Below are 26,125 nucleotides of genomic sequence, written 5' to 3' on the forward strand. Positions count from 1 at the left end.
CCGGCCATCAAGCTCAACTGCAAATTGCATTTTGCTAAACATAGTCATTTTGTGATTGATTAAACATAGTGTTATTCTACACTAAACAGCATTAGCACAATTGTTCCTGGTTCTGTAACTGCAGTGTAAGTTGTGCTACCGCAACATTTTGTGGTCTCTTGTCTGCAGCAGTTGCAGCGTATTGCTCTCACACCCTCCATGATGAGGAAATCGGGGCTAATTAAAGCGAACAGCATGCAGTCCGTAATCCGAGCTATCAAACACGCATCTTTTTCCCGTGCCAACATGCCGCTTCATGCCGAACATTTTCTTCGGCTCCTTGGGAACTCTGTGATAACATCTCACTATTAGAAAACCTCTCTCCCACTCCTGTCTATCTGGAAGACAATTTTTAAGTGCACCACTGAGCTAATGAGACATTGCAAATTCATACAGTTGTTCTTTTTTCCATCATAGGGCAATTCAGTTTTGTCTTTTTGTTCTTTTCTTTTGTTCTGTGTGAATCGGATGGTGGGAGGCCGTCAGTGTTGAAAGCCAAAAACATGACAATCCATTCTGAAAGAAACAAAAGGTTAACATTTGAGGAAGAGGCCATCGTTTTCATATGCACATAAAATAATGCAACACGGGTCTGTACATCAGAAAGCTTTTTATTGAATATGACCATGTACTAGAGCTTAATGAAATGTAGCACATATCACAGGATGTAATGTGATTTTGCAGGAGATTTTACTGATTGAAGAATCAGTGCTTTATGCGGTCATAAAAACGACGGCAGATATGCAGATGTTTCACTACAAATCTCATATACTGTCTGGATATGCTTCATGTTTAAAAACAATAAATTAACCCTCTATGGCAGCATCATTTTTCCTTTACTGAAAAAATGAACTATGACGATGTTTGAAATAAAAGGACATTTTAAAAAGAAACCAACAATATAATCTTTTTAAGCAACGTGACATTTGATTTTCTCACCCACAGGGAGGCACATCGAAGAGCTCTATAAACTGCTTTACTGAAAGAGAACAAACTTGTTTTTAGAGAAATATTGAAGTATAAATGTGTTTAATAAAAGATTTAAAAAATGATCCACACTGTGGATTTTTTACTTGAAAATAATTTATTTCAATGTGTTACTTGTCTTTGTGAAATTTACTAATAATTTCTAAGCAAAAATGGTTTCGTAGCAAATCAGTGCAAATGCATGCCATAGAGGGTTAAAAAAAAACTGGAGTTCACAGGTATTTTTATTTTTTTATTTTATTTTTACAGATAAAGAGTACAGTTTGCTAAAAAATAAAACTGTAACAAGCTAGATGGCTCAACTCTACTTCTACTTGATATAACTGTCAAACACCTAAAGTAGGAAAAACTGATCAATGCTGGATTGAAAGATTAAAGAAACAAATTCATCCTTTAAAGTCTAAATACACACGGTTTTATAGTCACATTTATACACTATTCACAAAATTGCACGCAGGATTATAAACTAAATACAATTATAAACAGCTATCTTTGTATCGACATGTTCTTGATGTGGATGTTCATGTGGCAAGACAATTAGAGTATCGGTACAATTAATTATCCATCTGATTCTTCAATTTGAGCAGAACTGCAAAATAAACCTTCATGAAATAAACGGCCATAATCTGTTTGGCACACACACACACACACACACATGGAACCTGAGAATTCCAGTTCTGATTATCAGACTATGGCATTTCAACTGGTTCATTGAGACACACTGACATTTAGACTATAATGTGCAAACAAAAATAATTCCTTCAAACACTCTCCATATTCTGTTTTAAATGATGAAAGACTCCATACAAGGTGGACTCACAAATTGTATTAAATTCCCCTCGTGTACGTTTGCATAAATGCCTGTATTTACTCCTGACACTTTTTTTCACTTTGACACAAAAGAGTTTGATTCCAGTCCAAAGTCACTGGCTTGAATAGAGGTTTGCTACATGACTGACATGCTAAATTTCAGTTTTTGGCTCCGGGCCCCTCTGTCATGGTTTGTAAGTGAAATTTCCCACTATAATTAATGTTAATTAGAGCCTGCAAATGTGGATCTCTGTGGCGAGACCATGACAAAGGGTTGTTAACCGGCTGCCAGATTCACTAAATCCACCTGTCCAATGAATTGTGCTCTCGTGAGACATGGCACATTACTCTTTGAAATTATACACAAATCTCAATTCACACACAGATCTTTTGTGAAATGCGAAATAACTAAGAGTAATTTGTAAGTGATGTCTTTGCTGAATGATTTAACCCGTTCGCACTTATCTTGACAACTGCATAAATGCTTTAAACAATTTAGTGCTGAACAAGAGGCCCCATTGCTCAATAAAACACGCACACACAAACACACAAACCTCACAATAAAAAGGTGTTTCGCGTATAATTTATCTTCTGTAGTTCTGTGAATTATTAGCTTGACAGATCGCGAAATATGGTCTGTTTTCGGAAAACAAATTCCCATTGGAACTCGAACCGTGGGATGGATGTGAGACGGTTAAAGCCAAAAACAAAAGCGCTGATCAGTTATTTTGCCATCAAACTTCGTGACTGCTGTATCACAATAGGCCAAGGCAATGCCAGTAGTGTAGCCTAATGCGAAACATATGGATTTATTTGAATTGCTTTTAAATCGGATGAAACACATGGTGAAAATGAGGTTGACCATTCTCACTGTCCAGGATGGACTGGATCTTAACCTGTGGATGCGTACGGCGTGTCACTGTGGTAGTTGTAATCGGGGCAGATTTTCTGCACCAGTTTGTAGTCAGTGCTGTAGAAGGCGATGTAGATGCATATGACTTTGAAGGGCTTCGAGCAGAGCCAGGACACGTGGCTCTGGGTGGACTCTTGGTAACACGTGTTGGACGGTTCATAGCTGCAGTGTGAAGTCTTTTTGCTGCGGTCTGTTTTCTGGTACTCGATGCGACAGTTGAAAGATTTTGAGTCCTTCGTCTCCAGGGTGGACTGCTGGGCAATCTCAAACTCCACCACCTTGGAAGGCGGCACCAGGCTTACAGAGACGTTTCCTAGGCCCGTGGAGTTGTGGCGGAAATAAACGCTGAATGTGCCGTTGCCGTGGTCCACTATCTTGCCTGTAATGAGGAGATTGAGTTTCACAGTTTTGATGTTGGAGTTGAAGTCCCCCCAGCCGAACATTTTTTTAAACTTGCCCGTTTTCACGATGGGTCTGCGTTTAGTCCTGCTCTGTGCCTCTCTGACATCTGTCTGGTTAGATAACCAGTCCCAAGGGTCCTCGATGTTTTCCAAATATGTAATCTCCCTCCTGTTGCTCTTAAACCCAGGGGATCCCCGGGCAAAAAGGCGCAGGGGGTTGAGAACGCGGGGGCTTACGCTTTTGGGGGAGGGGTGGTCTTCGTTTTCAGTCTCCCCCCAGTCCACGAGCCCCACCTCTGGAATATGGACTCTTCTGCATGTGACCTTCCAACAACACTGCGAAAAGCACAAACGCACAAACATGAGAATCCATAATATTTAATCAACATTATATAAAAAAATCTATAATCTGTACATTATCTTTATTATACAAATGTAAAGTGCAATAGTGCATGCCCAATTTCCTTGGCTCCATAAATATTTTGCCCATACATTTTCCCCATTGACAATTTAAAAAAATAATTATTTTAAATAGATTATAAGCCATGACCCAAACCAACCATGAGGTGAATGTTTATTGCAAAATATGTGTATTAGGCTTAAAAATATTGATACTGACTCATTCGATATCATTCGCTTGTTTCATGGGAGGAACTAAACAATTCTGCCTTTATTTACTCAATTCCCTAATTAGTGGAATTTTATTAATAGAATTCCACTTCTAAACAAAATTAAATAATGCAAACTGACGGCTTCAACAAATGCATATGCCATCAATTAACAACCTTGTAACTCACAGTAGGTCTGTCTTTTAACGCTTATAAGTTACGCACACATCTTTATGAATTAATCAAACTTATTAGTTCAAAACACAGATTTCTTTTAGGAACAATGTCTGACCGAATCTGGAAAAGCTTTTTCTATTTTAAAATTTCTTAATTTGGTTGCTCGTAATGTGTTCCAAATGTATTTATGAGAAATGTTTGTCTTTATGAGTGAGTCAATGAAGCATTCATTCAAATGATTCATTCAAAACACTGATTCATTCAGTAATAAATCAAGTGGCTGTCTATGAGAGTGAGTCACTGAATCATTCATAACTCGTTTAGAAACACTGATTCACCACTGCTGTGTTGCTCAGAGACGAAGCACTGGATTTTGCTTCCACAGTTATTCTCTCTGGTGGAGGTAAAAAATAGACATCACAGCTGTCAATATTGTCTAAAATGTAAGTTCCTCAATATTACCTTCAGGATTTTCTTTACAGCTGTTTTACAAAAGCAAAGTCACAGCCATGCTGCAGGAATATTAGCACAGCTGTTGTATTTGCCTAAATCATACTTTTAATTTAGGTTGCAATAAACAGGAAAGATGTTAAAATCTTTTCATTTGTAAATAATAATGAATAAACCATGAACAGTTCTACGTAATGTCTGTCTGGGTTATATATTTGTTTAAAAAACATCCAAATGATCTGCAAAGGTTAAACATTTATTATTTCTGCAAAACACTGCAGTGCTGATCCTATGTGCCAAATAACCTTTTTGCTCCAGGATTGAGTTCTGGTCCACTTAAGATAAAGTCTTAATAATTTGTAGAAATAAGCCAAACTAGTTTGGCTGGTAATTAGCGCAGGCTGCCATCCTGAGGCACGGCTGAGAGGATCATTTGCTGAAGCAGATGTGAAAGTAGGGCTGTTTGAAATCGCACAGACGAGCAACCCTGTATTTTCTCTATAATTACTAATTTTGCTGTAAGCTTAACAGCAGCATATGAAAACTCAGTCAGCAAAGGATGAAGACATTCATGAAGACATTTCCATCCAAAATGGTCCAGAGCGTATCAGTGTTTCAGAGGCTGAGTTTTATCGAATATGGTTAAAAATCTTATGTAAACAAAATAACATTTCTGATTGTCTGTGTAAACTTTCAAATGGGTGTAAAATGGTGTTGTCAAATAGCGCAACAGCTTGAGAACACCATGCACAACATTATAAATGATGCAAACAGCCAGTAATAGCCCAGTCATTTGAAAGTTCCCCGTATAATGTGAAATCAATGTGTCTCCCACGGATTGGGGGGTCTGTTCATGTATCATTCTTCACAAAACATAATTAAGACAATACCTCCACGTACAAACAAAGAGAGAAAGAATCCAGTGTACATTTCCGTAATTCATTTATGGGCTGCAGGTGAAACTTTCCAGCATCGTCTGGAAGTCCACTGAACAAAGATTGAAGATAACCCTCAATGGAAATGAGAAAAGAGAAATAGAGATTTTTGTGTTTGATGAAACATTTATTCACTTTTGAGTCCCCCTGGTCTTGTACGATGTTCACTAAACTAGAGCGCTCATATCTCTGTTCTCGCTCTTGCTTGCGAGTCGCTTCATTTTTCATTTCGCAGACCTCAATGACTTGACAAGAGAAGATGAATACCATTCACATTTAGAGAAATTGTGCAGAGAGACAACTTCAGGTGAAGCAGGAAGGAGATGATAATGCTAATGTGGAAGCAGTTAAAGGATGATGAACAACTGGGGAAATTGCTGTGACAAGTAGAGGGATCACAGGCAAAATAAAACGCTTAACTGCCTTGAGAGGAAAACTTAAAAGGTTGTCCCAATCCTTTCCCTCTCTCTCTCTCGCTCTCTCTCTCTCTTCCCTACATGTAGGGTGGCAGTAATTCTACTGTATTTTGGTAATATGATTGATGTCTAACTCAAGGGAAGGACTGAAGCTGTGACTTTGGTAGAGGTAAGGTTTGCTGAGGGGACATCTAAGGACGTTAATTAAGACTTTAAACTTCAGTACTGTCCTGCAGGTTAGAGTCGTAGTAATAGAATGATATTTACCTTTCATTTTCTGCTTAGACAAACAACAGCTGTATAATTCCTCTCAGATTCACACAAGTGTTCTATCAGAATTGCCACAGTTTATCATATAACTATGATCAGGTGACGTTTGACAACCTGAAACTCTCTAGATAATCATTGGAATCATTTTAACAGTATATATACAATAGTTGTAATGGTTTCAAATTTTAAACCTAACCCTTTTCGTTTAATCAATATGTATTATATAAAACATAGATATCAGCATATATAGTCTCACCAATCTATACCATCAAAGAAATTAAAAGGTTTACAAATCTGATAAAACATCTGTAATTTGATAACGTATTGTACAATGTGTCAGTCACCCTCAGCGAAAGCTGGCCTAGTGACAGCGTCACAATATGACATCCACAAAGTGAGAGAAGAATCAGTCTAGACGTTCATCTGTAATGAGCATTATGGAGCAAGCTGTCTGCCAGTCCCTGGGGTGGACATATCTTTTACGGCTTGACATAAAGGTAATTGCCATGGTGACCAGAACTAGCCCTCTAGAAAGTTATTAAGAAGTCAGGGACATCTCAGTGGCGGATCATGGATGAGGATGCTGTTAAAATGCATTTGCTCCGTCTGGCTGTAGCACACATCTGATATCTGTGATGGCTCTCCAGCCCGGGGGCATGAATCTGTTTGGATGTCAGACCTGCACCTTCTTGTCATTTTCCATCCATTTCTCTTTTTTTGTGCTGTCTCACTATTTCTGAGCCCCAGAGACTGCTTGTTTAGCATTATGCTGCAACTGTGATTTGAACCTTAATTGGAGAATTTACTTCCTTGAATTTTATATTCTGCCTTTGTTTAAAGTGACAGTTCACCCAAAACTAAAACTTATGACATTGTGTAAGTCTGAAATACTTTGCTTTTTTGCTGACTTTTGCCCAGATTTTTGCTTGGATTTGCAGTCTGGATGAGGCAGAGCAAATCTGTGGATACTGGGCGGTCAGAGTTAATGTAGTGTTAAGAGTTGATAGATTTCACAGAAAATCAGATTTTTAGAACACATTCTTTTCAATGAGGCATGTTTCTGCTGAGTCTGGTTGGTTGAGTCTGGGGACAATTTAAAAAGTCTGGTAGTGTGTAATCCTCATTTGTTTCGTGTATGGCGACCAGTTTTAAACAAGTTTATGATGTGTAGTGTTCTAAAATCTGTTCATATTTTAAAAGACCTGTAGTGCATTCCAGCTTTCCAACCTCACCCTCATGTCAATCCATTCCACCTGTATGATGTCATTTTTTTCAATGGATAATTTGTTTGAAGAATTATATATAGTACAACTCAATGTGACATGGCTGTTGAGTTCGAAGAACGTCAAAAAACAAAAGAAAGCACAATGACTTGTGCATATTTCATGTTTTTGTAGTCATATATGAGAAAAAGAAGTTTACTCATCATTTAACAACAACAGTTTCCTGGACCAAAGCTCAAATAAGGCCATGTTTATGTCAAGAAAAACATTGTTGCCATGTTAAATCTAGATGAAAACAGATTTTAGTCTGTTCCTTGCACTATTGAATGACTTCAGAGGTGTAATATAGTTAGTCATTCATTTATTAATTAATTCATTATTTTATTATTACTATTTACTTATTCATTTATGTTTATTAAGGCTTTTGGGCTTTTTAGAGTGGACAAAAAAGTGAAGTGAGAGGGAGGGGATATTGGATCGAGACATGAGAGGCTTCAAACCTGAATGATTATTGTGTGTCATTAGCATGTGCACTACACAACCATCTGAGATCACCTAAACCTACCCTCTGATGTTCTCAATCAAAAAACACCTTAGTACACTGTCATTAAATATACAACGCACAACATCTAAGCCAAATTGTCTATACATTAAAGAGCCATTGTTTTCGACATGTCACCCATAATTCAACCAAACTGTAGTTTCTTGTTCTTGTAGAGTACTGAACATGGCAGCAGCTGCCTCTTCATTACACCTGTCCAGCCCACTGTTCCTCCCCAAAGTCTGTCATTTTACTCCTACCTTGGTCTCTCTCTCTCTCTCTTCATCTCCCCCACTGTTTCTCCTGTGTGGTGTTACATGGCATTTCATTTGTAATGATTCACACAAAGGGCAGTTTCAAGAGAAGGCCCCACAGGTCTGGAGGAGTCAGGTGGGGGCCTGAGTCTACACACAGCCGCAGAATAGATTGCTACCCTGATGGGTGAAACAGCCGCACACCCGAAACCCATCACTCTTAATCAAGAGCCAGGCTCCTAACAAATGGCAGGTGTTCAGTGGAGAGGATCAAAGAGAGAAATCCTCACCCTCAGCCGGGACTGATCACTGTAGCACTGTACGCTGTGCTGCATGTCTAATGCCATATAATCCCCCCTGTCATTAGCACCTGACCCTTACAGCGCCAAACGCTCATGCATGGCTGCTTCAGTCACCGGACCCTTAAATCATCCGCTCAGAACTGTAACCAATCAGAGGTACGGTCGCTTTCAATGACTTGCAATTAAAGTGATGTGAGGCCAATGAAATGCATGCTTTAACATTTGTATGGAACTCTGCATTAAAATTTTAATTCTGAACAACTTGTGCTCTTTAAAATCGATAAAAATAATAATAATGATAATAATAAAAAGAATTAGAAGACCCACACACGTGCCAGTAGTGTTTCAGTAATTTCTCTGATTAATTTCTCTGATACAAGGGTCATATTGCAGTTATGCATCATAAATGTATAACTAAAAAGTATCCCATGAATCTATAGATTTAATCTTTTTAGTAACAGCAACTAAGTGTCATAAAGCAGAGGTTCACAACCAGGTGTACAGTATACTGTATGAGGTAGCCTACATTTAAAAAGTGTTATTCTAGACCTGGAATATCAATAAATTAATACAAATGCCAAGACAATTTTTATAAAGAAAATATATAGATATTTTATTGGATATACATTTTTTTATAAAATAAATACATACCTGCATATATATGCAAATCACAAACAATTGGAAAATTCGATATAGATTGGTTAATTAAATTTTTGAAAAATAATGACCTATGGACATTCCTAGTTTCTGTAAATGTAAAAAATGTACCAGAGAAAACATATGGGAGGGGGGCTTCAAATATTGTTGTTTACTAGGGGATATTAAGGCTGTCCATTGCGCATATATATATATATATATTTCTGTAGCCAACGTTATCACATTAACAGCATTAACATGCTCCAAACATAAGTCAACAGCTGTGGGATCAAGCTGCTGGAAAATATGTGAAAAGCATCAATGGAGTCAGACAAGGTGCTATTGTGTTATACTGTACATCATAATTTGTTAACAAGACCAGGACTGTTAGGTGAGCAGTGATTCTCGTTACCTGTCGGCTCTTAGTTCCACACTCTGCTGTTGTAACTACCATCCCATCAACACCTCTATAAATCCAATATACCCATCTGTCTGATCTTTGTTCCAACAAATGTGTTTGACATCTCCTCAGCAAGAATAGCAGCTATGATCACAAGTTTCACATGCAAAAGTGTCACTGGAGAGTAACGATCAGAAAACAATGAATAAATAAATTGTGCGCAGTACTTTACAATTCCTGATTGAGAGCACTTCTGATGTTCCATTTCCAACGGTACTTTGCTCACCTTAATTTCCCTCTTTGCTTCGGATGAAGATCATACAAATATAAATAGTGAGAATCACACGTGTGAAGCATATGCAGCCAGCCCTTCCTATCTGTCAGCGCAGCGTTAGAACTGACAGTACAGATGTCTCTGTTCTTTGATTAGGAGGAATCCTAACTGTTTTTAGACATACCAGTGTCTTTTTGAAGACAATGAAATGGCAGCAAAAAAAAAAGTCTTTTTTGGTTTTCATAGAGATGACAGGATCTTCATTGAAGAGCGCTGACATCACCACATCAAGAGATGAAGAGATGAAGAGATGAATTAAAAAATGCAGGTGAAAGAAATATGGTCCTAGTGAAATAGATGAAAGTTAATGTGTTAATCTTATAACATGATCAACAAATACTAAACATTCTAATTATGTCCTCCTTTTATTTCTTTTAGACATCTTTGTTACACTCTGTCAGTATTAATATCAATTTCAGACACAGAAACATAATTAAAGGTATAAAGGTATATTATAGCAGTACCCAAATAGGAAAATGTAGCAATCATTTACTCACCTTGTTGTTCCAAACCTGTCTGACGTTCTTTCTGTGTAGCAAGAAAGTATTTAGAAAAATGTCTGTGTTTGTGTGTGTGTGTGTGTGTTCACTGTCCAGACAGTGAAAGCTAAAAAATATTATTAATTTTTTTCATTCAGCAAAAGAAATAAAGTCACACAGGTTCATATTTGGGTACTGTACTATATCTTTAAGTATGTTTCTGTGAATAAAATTGATACTGACAGACTGTAACAAAGATGTCTAAACACAGAAATTAGTGAAGTACATAAATGACCGCGGGTTGTGGGTACATGACCATACTAATAAATAATGCACAAGCATGCCAGCGTTTGATGTACACACTGGGTCAAAGAGATGCTTCACAACACATCTATCATGATAACAAGCCTGAAATATACAGGCCTGTCCTTCAGCTCTGGAACACTCCGAAATCACACTGTCCGGCCCATAAGTGGAAAAGCATTGATTTTATATCTCAGGTAATAGATGACACTGACATTACATCCACAACAAAAATAAAAGTCAGAACTTTGACAAATGACATAACCATAAATGGTCTACACATATTCATGATTTAATTTTTAAATATTAAAACTTTCAGAGAAACCTAACACAGTTATTTTTTAGATTCCTACAGTAATAAATGAATGCTAATTTATGGATATCTATTTTAAACATAGGGGCCAGAAATTGCACTGCGTGCTAATTTGTACAATCCTCTGAAGCAAATAATAATAATAATCATTAAAATTATCGGAGTGGTGAGAAATCCAAACACACACTGACTATGATCATCATCTTTCTCTATATAATAAAGTTCTGTCTGGCCAAACTATTTTAATCCCACATCTTTTTCTTCTAGAAAAAAAAAGTTGATATTTTATAAAAACAACAATAAAGCAAACTTTAAATTATGGTAATGTAAATGGAACCTGCATTTGGTGGTGACATTTATTTCAAATGAAATTAGCAAACATGCCACTAAACATCACTGCTTATAGCGGTAAATGTCACAGACAGCGTTGTTTATGAGGGATTACTGAGGCAGGCTTCTGGAAAGCAACAGTGACCCCAATATAGACACAGATACACATCACTGGTGTATAAGCCCAGCACTGATAATGCCAATCTAGTGCGAAACGCTCATATTTACAGACGCACTGGCTGAAATCCTCATGTAATCTCTCTCACAGGAATTTCTGGGTTACTGGACCTACAAACACATTTCACCATTCCATTCTGGCACTCCTTTTTCCCCTCATTTGGTGCCCTCAGCCCAATTCTGAGAGCCCGCTGTACATTCTCCCCTCACATGGCAAATCCAGTGAGGGCTTGATGTGAAGACTCGGGCTGCAGCAGGTTCTGAAGAATATAAACAGCGTTTTTATTGTCCGGAGGGACGGGTGTATGAAAGAGACGAGGGCCTTATCACAGCCCAGCAGCTCTGTAATTCGCCTCCGTGATACAGCACCAGAGCGGAGAACCTTACACGGCTGGCACAATCCAAAGACGGATTAGTTTTTCTGACATAAGCTTCCTGAAAAACTAATCAATCAGGCCATGCGGCATTATCAGAGGCATACGATTAAAGCGTGGCTCCTAATCCGAGCACTGTAAATTTTTGAGTAAATTCTCCACCGCTAGTTTTCCTCCAGTAAACAAATAATATAAATCAAAGCTAATTGTGCACAAAGACAGCCGGAGAGCTGGATGACCTCGCGATAGGGAATTCACTGCAAATCTTTATTCCGGCTTTAAATTTGCTCCCCATAAACCATTTAAGTCGGCGTAGTCAAACGTGCCCGCTGAGTTAAGATTTTGGCTTAGGCAGAGTTTCCGACGAAATAACTGCCATTTAAGACATTTATGTGCCATTCTTACTGACCGACATCATATAAGTGTTTCTTGTATAATGAACAAACATCTGTGTGCTGCTGGAGTCAGTTCTATGGACATTACATACCACCTTCCTCAATCATCTTCTTTCAAACAGCAAAGCGGCGCTAAGCCAAAACCTGAGCAGAGATTGATGGCTGTTATGCTTCTTATGCATGAACAAGAGCAAAGCACAACGACGGGCGACTGAGGGAGTTTTAAAGAGAGCAGCACTCTGGAAGCAAAAGGCCAACTGTGCTAAACCTCTGCCATGCAGAGAACAATCACTGTACAAAGATGAGGAGTGAAAGGAAATGTGCCTAAACAATAGAGTCGCGGGGTTGTGCTCAAGTGGATTTAGTGCTGATCACATTGTTCTCCGTCCTGCTCTCAGAGGTTGACTGCAGCAGATGTCATGGAATGAATAGTTACTAGTGTGAAGGCTCTGACCCTCTTATCTGTCCCCAGGGAGGAGCACAGATGCTGGGCTACTTCTACAGTATTTTAATCACTGTGTGTGTGTGTGAATGTGTTAGAGAGAGAGAGAGAGAGAGAGACTGTAGGGACTCTAATCCATCGGGACGCTGCCTTTGGAGGATTGTACAAAAGTGGATGTACTCATAGACAGAGGCCATTCCCACAGGTACTGTTTCTCAAGAGTGCAGTGGACAGCCAAATCTTAAAAGTAATTCTGTGCAAGGTTGGGCTTCATAAATACATCTAACTGAAAACTGTGACGCTGGTGGTTTTGAAGTGATTTGGAAATTTTCTGTGTGACTAAGAGTTTTATACAAAAAATAAAAAATAAATAAAAAATTACTTTTCTCCAAAAATACATATGACATGCATTCTCATCAAAATCTAATAAAACATATGGCAAAAAAAAGGAATAATGCACATCAAGATTTAATACTTATATACTCAATTGAGATGGTTTATTAGCTACCTGTAATATTATACTTATTTTGTTTTATCTGCTATCCATCTTCACTTGCAAATTGTACATCTATAAACAAAAAATATTTCCAATATTTGACTTATTCCTCTATTTTCTAAAAACAAAACAGACATTTAAAGTAGCATGGTGCTAAGTTCAACATTTCTAAAGTCATAAAGTTAATGCATTCAAAAATAAATCCTTGCTTCATTTAGTTTCCTTATAATCTATATTCAATGGTACTGCAAAATAAATAAATAAATAAATAAAATTAAAAACAGAGAAAAGGGTATGCTCCTATCTACTTCCAATTAAGTAGACTTAATTAAGCAAATAAAAATACATTTAAAAGACAATTGCATGACTGACTGATTCACCAGTATTATACATAGCATATTATACATACTATTATTTTATTTTAATTAAGTAGTTTCAATAAAATAGACAAGTGTGCTACAATAAATTTGAACTGTTTTAAATTGCTCAAAGTTTAAACATAACTGAATGCAGTTTTTATATATGTAAAAAAAAGAAAAGGATGGTACTCACCTTGTGCAAACAGAACAGCAGCAAAACAGCTGAAAGAATCTGCATCTTGACTACAGAAAATTGTCTTTTGACTCTTACTTGAGGTGGGTGAAGCAAATATCCAGTTCACAGGGTTTACAAGAAGGTGCCATTGCTCTCAGCTACCTGAATTAGAAAATGACACGAAATGGAATGCGTTTATCAGAAAATTACTGTCTGAAGAGTTGAATGGCATCAGACTCCATAAAGCAAAGTGTTTGCTTACCCTTGGCAAAAGGTGTTGATCATGTTGAAAAGTGACGGAAACCAGCGGGGGTTTTTGACGGCACAGCTGGAGAAGGTCCCGAAGGCGTCAGTGATACTGATAAATGTGCTCGGGACAGGAAAAGCTGTTTGTGAAATAGGTTTTATTGGAAAGTAGTGTCCGGGTGACCGTTCAATAGATCGACGGAACGCAGCGATGACTTACGAAACGCGCTGAACGAGTCCGATCAGTGCGAAGGTGTGAAGCCTCGCAGCATTTTGCGTGATTGATGCGACTCCTCGCTCGCGCAGTCCGCCGCGTGTCTTCTTGTTTATGACTGTTTGTTCTGATTAAAGTTTTATACAGCCTCAAAGTAGAGTCGTTATTTTACCAAAAGCTCAATTTCTTAGTTTGTTCCTCTGTATTTTGATTTGTGAGCGTGTATGTGTGTGGTGATGTGATGTGAATCCCTCTTTGAAGTGCTCTTCAGATTTAGCGCCTGCGAGGGACTCTCAACTGAGAGACGTCAACTGATTAACCCATTGTGGACACGTGTCGGGTTTTTTTTTCTTTCTCGTCTTTATCTGAGGTGAGGTTTTTTTAAAGACATGATTAGACAATGACAACATATATAATATACTCGAATGTAATTTATCCGCGTTAATGATTTTCCGAAGATTCCGAACAGGTTGGCTGTTTGAGGTGATTAACAAATTGGCTCAGGTAAGCTAAAAACCGTCCATACAGTAATAATAGCAAGTTTACAGTTTGTTTGTTTTTTAATAGGTTTGCTATTTAATGAAGATGTTATTGAAGGCGGTGTAAGCTGCAGCAGTAATAGCATTAGAGAAAGGTAGACAGACGTCTTGCTGATGCGTTCTACCCAAGGTGAAATATTGTGCAAAACAACAGTGAAACATTACAGCTACACCCACACATAGAAAGATTAAAGTGTTGACATTGCAAAAATTGCAAGTGTGCAATGAGACGTCCTCTGACTGTGTCTGGAATTACTATATGCAGTTAAATTGTGAGCAGTGCAACTTCTACGCAGTGAACGCAGTCCCACCGGTCTCATGGATAAATGTGTCAATAGCGCCACCACGTGTTTAAAATGACTCAAAATTATGTACAGTGCTTTAATAACGTATAATTTTGAATTAGCCTATATATCAACCATTCTTTGGATTAATTAAAATGTATACTAAATGTACAGAATAGGTGATGTAGCAGCCTATTTACATGTCAAAGTAGGCTATCTAACCAAACATTTACTGTGAACCACCTGAATTGTTTCCACGTTGTACTAAGCTAGTAGCCTACTCAGTAGCCTATTCAATAAATCAAACGCACTACATTTTGTAAAGCTATTATCCTAGTTATCGGGAGAGTGGGGATGGTTGCAAAGAGGGGCAGTTGCAACATTATTTCTTCAATCAGGAATGAGCTACATTGATGATATGCATGCACACACTCAATTAGCCCCTCATCACACACACTTATAAAGTTAGTTACATAAAATGGGAGATTTGTCTAATTTGAATGTGAAAAGTAAGACTGATTACCACTTGGTTAACTACTGGTTGTTCAAACTATTTCTTAAGACAGCCTTAAAATAGTGACTGTGTTTATGCAATGGCCTCAGTTCAGTCACCTTTCACAGATGTTAACAGAAGTAGGCTATTATTAAATTTCAGTGTCTTGATTCTGATTAAATTAATATTTTGTAGTTCAAATGTATTGTAATATATTTAACCAAGACATGGTTACACCCCCCCCCCCCCCCCCATTTACTATTCTTTACTTTTATACAGCCAATGTAACTTATTAAAGACCATGCCTATGCACAGATAAAATAAAGAAAATTCTGGCTTTCTAATGCAAACAGTGTCTGAGAAACTAAGGGAAATGCAAAAAGTGTTGCAACCATCCCCACTCTCCCACTATCTAAAGAACACAGATGATAACTGAACTTAACACTATAGTGTTCTTATATAAATAAATTATGTGCTGGATCAGTTTAACACACAGTAAAAGATGCCAGTAATCAGGAAATGGATGAATCTCAGAACTCTGTAACCTTTTGTAACCAGCCATGTTGACTGAAAATATTAACAACGCTCATTTTATAGCCTATTTCTTTTACAATATAGGTTTGGCAACATGCCAGATTTACTCAGATAACCACATTGCAAAACAGTATAAATAGTTTGGATTTGCAGTTTAAGCATGACCATGCACATATGTAGGCTACAAGTGACTGATATGCTTTTAAAAACTTGTCGAGCAGGTCATAGATAAATGGGTGCAGAGGGAAATTAAGGGAGAAGCTTTAGGAGGCTTTGTCCTCTAGAGTTGACTAGAGAAGCCATATCAGATAAAAGTTTACCTTCTACTTACAAGGAGTCTTTGGTTACAATTAATTGTTATAAAATCTATGTACGACTTTGGGGAAAAGACGATAATAACCATATATTTAATATTTTGTTTAGTGCATAAAGCAAACTATCTCCAGAAGGTCCGCACCCACTGTAGAGTAAACACCAGCATGATTCATCATGTCTAGGAACAAAACTGTGTGCGATTTTCAAAAAAGTATTTGGACACTATTTTTTCACTTGGTTCGGAAAAAAAGTTATAACCATAACAACTTAACATGGTTTTAATATGTTAACATTTAACTTTTTTGTCAAGATATATATAATTTTACAACTTTACACCAAAAAACCAACAACTATAAAAAAAAAAAAATTTATACTGTTAAATAAGACAACTTTTAGCGCTTTTTATTTTATATATATTTAATAAAATTGTATAAAAATTTGTGCCTCATCATTACCTCAAAAATGAGTGAGCTGAAGAATTTCAAAAAGGGTTTCTGAAAAGAAAGAAAGAAAGAAAGAAAAAAACTTTTGGGGGGGTTGTGTATTCCAGCTCTCCTCTCACTCAACTCTTTAAATGTATAGCCTACTGTTTATAAGTTTCTTAATATTATCCAGTTTTATTTATTTATGGTATCTTTCTCAACCGGTGATTCCTCTGCAGACTTTATTTCTTGGTTGCCCCTTTGTCTGTTGGTTTCTCACAACACTGTATCATCACGGCTAATTTCTTTTTGCTCTTCGTAACACTATTGCCGTATTGAATGGGCAACAGAGTAGTCTATTGTGTGCAAACATTACATTGCTGTCTACATTTTTTATTAGAAATCAAAAACTCAATAAACACATAACAAAAATAATAGTGATGATAAGTGTTACGGTGGGGAAAACTATGTCAGTGTTCGCAAAGTTCTTCAGTTTCAAATAAAGCAACTCTCAATGCATATGTTTCTACTCATGTCTGCTTTTGACCTCGGAAAATGAATGAGAAGGTGGAGCCCCAGAGCACAATGCGTAATCACCATGGACCAATAGCAGTTCGAGGGTGTTCAGCAGCCAGCGCAATGTTTTGCAGTAGTTCTCTGATTTGGCTTGAAGTATATCAAGACTTCCTGAGGGTTTGGTTTTCCACGGATGAGTGGAAGGTGGATGACGCATATTTGGTCCCGGCTTCTTTGTTATCTGTAACAGCATTCCTTCACGATATATAAACCTGTGCAAATTCAGAAGTGCTTTGCAGAATTTCAACCAACTCTTCTCCAACACTACCAGCTCATAGGCTTGTAATTATTGCTGACTGTGAATGCTATGCTTGCTAAAATGGATGCTTCTCTATTGCTCTTGTTTCTTTTCTGCCTGGGATCAGCAGAAGCTGGGAAGTTACTGGTGATTCCAGCATTTGGCAGCCACTGGACAGGCATGAAGCCTTTGGTGGAGGAGCTCGGCCGAAGAGGAAACCAGGTGGTGGTCGTCATCCCAGAGGAAGGTCTGAACATGGCTCCAGCAAAACATACCACCACTCTGACATATCCGGTACCCTACACAAAGGCCCAGCTACAGGAGAATATGAATGCAGGCTTAGCGAAGCTGTTGAGTGCAGATGTATCCACAGATCTGGCCAGGTTTCAGAGTTTCATCAACACTATGGATATGCTTATAGGTATTGTATCCCGGAACGCAGAGGGTCTGCTCTCCAACAAGGACTTGATGAAGAACCTTCAAGAATACAACTTTGATGCGATTCTCACAGATCCATTTGAGACTGTCGGAGTTATTGCTGCCGAATATCTCTCAATTCCAGCCATTTATATGCAAACAAGCCACCCCTGTGGTGTTGATGATCTTGCCAGTCAATGTCCAGCTCCAGCTTCTTATGTTCCACAGCCTTTAACTCATTTTACTGACCGCATGAATCTCTGGCAAAGAAGTGTGAACCTGGTGAGGACTCTTCTTCAGCCCATGGCTTGTGAGCGAATGTTTGCTCGTGCAGATGAGATCGCCTCACATGTGCTTCAGAGAAAAACATCGGTGGTGGACATCATGAGCCATGCAGCTCTCTGGTTTATGCATTTTGACTTTGCCTTTCAATTACCTCGTCCACTGATGCCTAACATGGTGATGATTGGAGGAATGGACAACAAGAAAGCAGAACCTTTGACACAAGTAAGTTTTTCTAATAGTTGTAATGCAATCATATAGTGTATATTAACACATTTTTTGCCAAATATTTCATAAATTTAAACTATGTTTTTTTATAACTACACTGTTTAATAAGAATAAGAAGCATTCATAAGAGATATTTAGTTGTGAAAATGTCAGTTGCCCAATAATACAGTATATGCACAACCCTTTTTTCAATTTTATTTATGCATTAATCGTAATAATCCCCTTCAAGTGCTGTCACTAATAAAATAGTTGGTTTGTGGTTGGTCCCGAATCTGTTCCTCATTAGTTCAGCTAAAGCATTGTAAAAGCATTGCTTCTGTTTCCGGGTTACTGGAGTTGCATTCAGTTGTGGGCAGTGCAACATGGTCCAACATTAATCGTGTCAAATAGTGCCACCATGTGCCTGAAAAAAAAAAAAAGTAATACTTCAGAGCAATATAATATTTTAGCCTTTTCATTTAAATATCAACTGTTATTTCAATAGTAAATAAATTAATAAACATTGTACATTGTATCTGGCCGAAAATTAACTTGAGGGAAAGTATTAAATGTATCTACATTTTCTCATCTAACTTTGAAAGTTTTTTTTAAGAAACCTGTTTAGTCACTATTTCTCATTGTCCCGACTATGTAAGAAACACCAGATGTCAAGTGCATTCACATTATTCACTTACATTTAACAAACAGCTAGTATAGGATTAGGTTTTCCTTTCAGCATGTTATTTCTAGTATCATACCTGTGCTAATCGGAGCATGAAGAGAACATGCTTTTTTGTTGGATAACCATACTCTAAAACATTTTACATAGTTTGGGTCACCACTGCAGTGCAAACGTGGCCATGTGCATTTTCTAAGAGATAATAAGTAACCTAACTGGTCAGTGTACTTTGCAAAAATGTGCTTTTTTTGTTAGAGTTTGATGGATTATTCACATCAGCTAAAAGTCTTCCCTCCGTATTTTCTGTTAAATATAAAAAGAATAAAGTGTAATAAAGTTGTAAGTTTTAAAAGCAGTACAACAAGCATATAACTATGCAAGGACCAAACACAGTGTACAGTCTATCGCAACATACAATTTCTATAAAATATACATAAAAATGCATACTGTTGCACCAAAAAGGCTCACTTTAAAATGTATACATTTCATTGCATTAGTCATAAAACACCTGGCATCTGTCATGTTGCCACTTCTGCTAATTTTTTCTGCTGCCGCCTGTCATCAACTGAGAATGTGAAGAGAACCAGCATGTTCTGGTCTTCCTGTGAATGATTCACCAAAGCATGTTATCTAAAAAAAAAAAAAAATTGCCTTTATAATCTTCTTGAATTGAGTAAGTCTACATCAATGCAGACAGCTGCATATTTGCTTAATATCACTCAGCTTTATTCATTTATGAGATCTAGATACGTTTCACATTCTGCTACTTAGGGCATGCTTTGCTGCCGAAGAATGAAGATTGTGATCTTTTCGAGCACAACCTTTGACTTGGTGTTGTAACTCCCCTTTAAGGATAAAAGCCTCTGCCCTGGGTGCAGACTTTCATGACAAGCAATACTACCAGCATACATGCTTGTAATCATTGCTGATTATGAATGATAGAATGGCTGCTTCTGTATTGTTCTTGTGTCTTTTTTGCCTGGGATCAGCAGAGGCTGGGAAGCTATTAGTAGTTCCTTCAGATGGCAGCCACTGGACAGGCATGAAGCCTTTGGTGAAGGAGCTCGGCCGAAGAGGAAACCAGGTGGTGGTGGTCATCCCAGAGGCGAGTCTGAGCATGGGTCCATCACAGCATACCACCACGCTGACATATCCCGTGAACTACACCAAGGCCCAGCTAGAGGAGCAAGTGAATGCAGGTGTTAGTGCTCTGACAAGTGTAGATATATCTACAGATCTGGCCAGGCTTCAGAATTTCATCAGAACTCTGGATCTGCTGAATGTCCTTGCAACCCGAAATGTTGAGGGTTTGCTCTCCAACAAGGACTTACTGAAGAAGCTGCAAGAGTACAACTTTAATGCGATTCTCGCAGATCCATTTGAGCCTGTTGGAGCTATAGCTGGTGAATATCTCTCAATTCCAGCCATTTATATACAAACAAACCATCCTTGTGGTGCTGACACTCTTGCCAGTCAATGTCCAGCTCCAGCTTCTTATGTTCCACAGCCTTTAACTCATTTTACTGACCGCATGAATCTCTGGCAAAGAAGTGTGAACCTGGTGAGGACTCTTCTTCAGCCCATGGCTTGTGAGTGAATGTTTGCTCGTGCAAATGAGATCGCCTCACATGTGCTTCAGAGAAAAACATCTATGGTGGAGATCATGAGCCATGCAGCTCTCTGGTTTGTGCATTCTGACTTTGCCTTTCAATTCCCACACCCGTTGATGCCTAACATGATCATAATCGGAGGAATGGACAACAAGAAAGCAGAACCTTTGCCACAGGTACTGTAAGTCTTCTGATAGATGTTATTTTGCACTACTGCGGATTTGGCTGTGCTGTTGCCTATAATAACTCTCAAATGTGAAGAGAACGTGCCACTATCACAGATTAGAATTAAAGACACTTTAAATAGAACCTTTTTAATAATAGAAGTAAACATACACAAACCTCTATACGCCACTGAAAAAAAAGTTCTCAATAGGTCTTTTCATGATATATCTGTATTTATTTATTTATTTATTTTTGACTTTTTTGATTATTTGTTTAAATCACACCTGTACATGATACCAGGTAGTTCATAGAAGATGTTGGGAGAAGAGGGAACCTCTTTGAACAGAAAACAGTAGAAGCAATAGTTCTAAAACATCTTTGACGGTTTCTGGAATTTTAACACTTTACAAAACTCCACAAACCTGTTTTCCAGTTTCTATATGAGGACGTGCAGTCTGCCCCCTTCTCAGCTCAATAAAATATGTATCCCTTTTCTCAATGTAGATGGCATTGTAACCAGTATTTTTAGTAATACCATCCATTTTATTATTTATTTTGCCAAATCTTTAATTAATGTCTTAGCTAACTGTTTGCTGTGGTGGCCAGGAGGTGACATGGTCGGTTCACTTAGTTATGTCATGGACACGACATATTAACTCGTGGGAACATTAAAATATGCCATGGCTATGAAATATAAATTTGTGGGAACATAATTTTAACTCGTTGGAACGTCATATTAAATGGTAGCAACGAGATAATTTTGTTGGGTAACGATATCATTATTGTAAATAATAGCCTACTGTAATGTATGTTTGACGTGCCAATAAAACTTTGATTATGCTGACTGGAATTTTGTTGGAATACAGTTTATAATTAACTTATATTTCATTTAATTTTGTCTTATTAATAGACTGTAATTTTTAATATTATTGTCACACTTTTTGGACTTTTGTATTTGTTTTCATTGCCATCCCTCATATTCTTTGACCTAGTTTCTGCCTCCCCTTGAATGTGTCATCATGTTCAGGTGTTTCATGTCAATTACCCACGTTCCCCTTATAAGTTGAATTCTGTTCAGTGTTTGGTTGTCCGGTCTTGTCGATGTGTATGTGTTTCTGCCTTCACCTTATGGATTACCTCTGTGTGGATTATTAAAGAAACAGATGTTGTTGCCTCAACATAGTATCTCGAGGCCACGACATAAGGATGTTGTTACCTCGACAAAATAATCACGTTTCCAAAAGTTATTAAGTAAACCGAACATGTCACCTCCCTTGCACCAGTTTACAGTAATTCCATTAGATGTGTACTCTGAAACTGATGCAGTTACCTTGCAATTCCTATTGAGGGTAGTCTTAAGTGTTGGAAACTGTGAACCATACATAGTTTTGAATTGTTTGTTGCATAACTTTGCCAGTTGTCCCATCATCATCACAATTTGCATGATTAACTGGTCAGTATTGCTTTTATCTCTGTAAGCACAATATGTAGGTAATAAGCCAGCATCTAAGTGAGGGTTGTGTTTGATTTTTATCTTCAAGCACTTCAAATGTAATAAAGCATTTTGGTTTTTGCATGGGGTTTGTTCAATAGGTGATAGATTATTGATAAATATTAACAGTGTTTTATTACAATTTCTGGTAAAATGTGACATAAACTTGCACATTTTAATGTGAGTATTACGGCTTTTTTTTTTTACTTTCATGACTCCGTAGACACATCCAGTAGTTGCAATGAGCTTTGCATTTAAAAAGAACAAGTTATCTTTATGAATGCAAAGGTTACACAGTCATATGCTTTTTCTTTTATTCCCTACTTTCATCTATAATGTTAAAAACCATATCAATTTATTCCTATAATATTTTTTGCATGACATAACAATTTTTTTTTTTTAACTTTGACCCATATTGATTGCCTCATTGCCTTAGATAAAGTCCCACCCACTTACAGTGGTCTCCACCTCCACTGAACATAAATCCTACTCTTTGTGAGACATTGGAAGACTTTAAGTTGTGCATTACCAGACTGATTTTGCCGACTTCTGCTCCAGCTTGCATATATATACATATATATACCAGTTATAAAAATGACTGGCCTGTGGTTGCTTCTCAGTCTCTTCTTGGGTTCAACTGAAGCTGGGAAACTGCTGGTTATACCGTCAGATGGCAGTCACTGGATGGGGATGAAGCCTGTTGTGGAGGAGCTGGGGAGGAGAGGAAACCAGGTGGTGGTTGTCATCCCAGAGGCGAGTCTGAGCATGGGTCCTTCAGAGCATACCACCACTCTGACATATCCCGTGAACTACACCAAGGCTGATCTACAAACACATTTAGAAGGCAATTTAACTGAAATTCTGAGTACCGACCTCTCTTCTGACCTGTCCAAGTTCCTGGTTTTCTTCTACCAAATGCACGTTCTTCAAAAGTTCATAATAAGGAATGCAGAGGGTCTGTTCATTAAAGAGGACTTGATGAAGAAGCTTCAGGACTACAGCTTTGATGCGATTCTTACCGACCCATTTGAGCCTGTTGGGGTTATTGTTAGTGAATATCTCTCCATTCCAGCTATTTATATGCAAATAAACCTTCCTTGTGGTGTCGACACTCTTGCCAGCCAAAGCCCAAGTCCACCCTCTTATGTTCCACAGCGTAATACTCACTTTACAGACAAGATGAATCTGTGGCAGAGGTGTGTCAACCTGGTAAGGACTCTGCTGCAGCCCATGGCTTGTAAATACATGCATACTGAAGCAGATGAAATTGCCTCTCGTGTACTTCGGAAAAAAACATCAGTTATGGAGATCATGAGCCGTGCAGCTCTCTGGTTTATGCGCTTTGAATTTGCCTTTGAATTTCCACGACCATTGATGCCTAACATGGTGATGATAGGAGGAATGGCAACCAAGAAGCCAAAACCATTGACACAAGTAAGCTCTCATTTGCATGCAAATTATCAGCGCCGCAGCTTTCTTTTTCATGTGATGTTTCTCAGTCTTTCTCTGTCATTGTCATGGACTGTAAACATAGCCAGCAAACCATTTAGAGTGTTTTGTTTGAATGAATGACAGCTAATGGGCTGAGGCAGAAACTGTTTGGGTCTTTTCACACAGAGCAAAATCATTTTAGAAATACACATTCTCTTGAAAAATCTCCACCTATAGTAATATTAAAAAGACTGTCTATTTCTAGACACTGAGGCAAAGTACAGATTTGTTAAAGGTTGGCGCCTCCTTCTTGTAATAAACTGTCAGTTAACTATTTTCTAACTTGAGCACGTTATCATGATAGCTGATTAAAAAATCTAGCTGGAGTGGGACATATTAAATTCCACACCGTGTTTTATAGCCTTAAAGCTCAGTGTTGAGGTAGATATACAGTATATCTAAGTGCAATATAATCACAGTTCTTGCGTTTGTTCTAAATTAAAAATTAATCAAAATCTTACATTTATTGTTTCCCCTCTAGCCAGATATAAAAAAGCTTCAGCAGACAAAGCAAACAACTGAGCATCATATTTAATATCTTGTAAGTTTGCGTTTATATTGGTGACAATATAAGTACAGTAGCCTATATGAGACAAATTGATTTGTTTTACTCTTACTGACTTAAAATTAGGCTAAGTTTTAATATGTAACTTCATACATAAAAATAATAATTGCAAACACTCTGTGGGCTTATTAATGTTTTAAGATATATATTTGATGTTTTAATATAATACATTTTAAGATTAAAAGCTATAATCTCTATATATATAGAATTTCCTCATATAATAAAGTACACAAAGGTGCATAATAGCTCAGGCTCCAAGATTTCTCTGCATGAAAATATATATATTACATATGTACAGCTGGTTAATAAGAGGTCCAAACTAATAGGACCTACAACAGTAGAAAAAGAAATGCTTCTTGTTTTGAGAAAGACAGAGTGATCAAATCAAGAGTGATCTAATCAAGAGTACGTATTTAGACAGTGTCATGTTTGCTTAGAATGACTAAAGCCCAGAAAGTCCTTATATGAAGATGTTTGGGCATGTTTTATGTGAATTTCTTACTTCTGGCTTGCAGTAGCTTGTTTAGAATACTCCTTTAACATTAGAAGGAAGTTAAGAACACATTCATATGAACACATGTTGTAAATTGTGCAGAAATTTCATGGGGAGTCCTTTTGTGAGTATAAATACAAATACTCAAATAGCTAGTGAATGAGAACCATTGATTGCGTCAGTGCCATATTTAGATGAGCATATCCTACTAGCTGCAGACTTCGCCACCCCTTTGAAACGAGTTTTGACTTCTGACTCATTTTAAGATTGTTCTTTAAAAAAGACAATAGAACTGTGTTTTACTTGCTTAATCTTCTGCTGCTGTATTTTATGCCACTGGTAGACTGGCTGGTGTGTGGGTGCTCCTAAGTCTGCACGTCTTTAATTTAGCTCAAGCTGGGAAACTGTTGGTTATACCGTCAGATGGCAGTCACTGGTTAGGGATGAAACCTATTGTAGAGGAGGAAGAAGAGGAAACCAGGTGGTGCTGTGATCCAAGAGGTGTGTCTATGTATGGGTTCTTAAGAGGCTTTACAGGTGCTATAGTTGGATGTGTCTATTTCATTCTTTATCTGTGTCAACCTTGTTAAATAAGAACTAGAATAACATACATTTGTACATTTGTACAAGAATCTCAAAGATCTACAAATATGGATGAAGCCTACCAGTGGCAGATGCTGGACAGTACCATCCTAGTTTTTTCTTTTCTTTTCTTTTTTGCTGTTTAAATGGTAATTTAAAACTCGCAATCGTGCTGTTAGTCTGAATATCAACATGGGTGTAATTAGCTATGGCCTCTTTACCACAGGTGAATATGAGCCAACAACAACACTCTTGTCTGATTTCTTGAGTAAAAATAACTACATTCTTTAATGTTTAAACCTGTTAAATGTCACCCTGTCCCGTATACGGGACACCTACGTTGACTATACTATATTACAAACAAATTTAATCTAATCTTGACAAACTATATATCGTTGGAAAGGTCTAAGACTCCCAAATATATATTATACCAATATTTTTTGTTAAAAATTATGTAGGAAAAGTAATAGATCAATTTATGACAAGAGTGCACCCTCAGAAATCTACATTACAAAAGGAGCTTTGACCTTTGTTTAAAAAAAAGACTTCCTCGTTGCCTTTTTCTCTATCACTTTTTAGAAATCATCAGAAGTTATATATCACTTGAAAACATAAAATCTCAAAATTCATCCTTCAAAACCCATTTTAAAATCAGACATTGCATTACTATGTAAATGGCACATCAAAATAATGTTACAAAATGTGTTCAGTCATGAAATATAAAAATTTTGGTTTGTATCAT

The 26,125-nt window shown here is 37.5% G+C and overlaps 2 protein-coding genes across 5 annotated transcripts in view; one reads left to right on the forward strand and one right to left on the reverse strand.

Moving 5' to 3' along the window:
* Positions 1-149: 149 nt before the first annotated feature.
* nxph2a (neurexophilin 2a) lies at positions 150-14,340 on the reverse strand. Its single transcript, XM_052566194.1, has 3 exons — positions 13,802-14,340; positions 13,558-13,701; positions 150-3,486 (listed from the first exon to the last, which is right to left on the reverse strand). The coding sequence occupies exons 2-3, from the start codon at positions 13,600-13,602 to the stop codon at positions 2,728-2,730; spliced, it is 804 nt and encodes a 267-aa protein (XP_052422154.1). The 5' UTR covers positions 13,603-13,701; positions 13,802-14,340; the 3' UTR covers positions 150-2,727.
* Positions 14,341-17,382: 3,042 nt separating this feature from the next.
* The window catches only part of LOC127965067 (UDP-glucuronosyltransferase), a 31,266-nt gene continuing 22,523 nt past the window's right edge, over positions 17,383-26,125 (forward strand). The window contains exon 1 of one of the 4 annotated variants that reach the window (XM_052565613.1): positions 17,383-18,324. In XM_052565613.1, coding sequence (XP_052421573.1) covers positions 17,470-18,324 — 855 coding nt within the window. In that variant the 5' untranslated portion in view covers positions 17,383-17,469. Of the gene's footprint in view, positions 18,325-19,873; positions 20,772-22,760; positions 23,687-26,125 lie in introns of those variants that run through there. The other 3 variants (XM_052565617.1, XM_052565615.1, XM_052565616.1) reach the window with 3 other exon arrangements.

This window comes from Carassius gibelio, chromosome B9, assembly GCF_023724105.1.
Source record: "Carassius gibelio isolate Cgi1373 ecotype wild population from Czech Republic chromosome B9, carGib1.2-hapl.c, whole genome shotgun sequence".
Taxonomy (NCBI): domain Eukaryota; kingdom Metazoa; phylum Chordata; class Actinopteri; order Cypriniformes; family Cyprinidae; genus Carassius; species Carassius gibelio.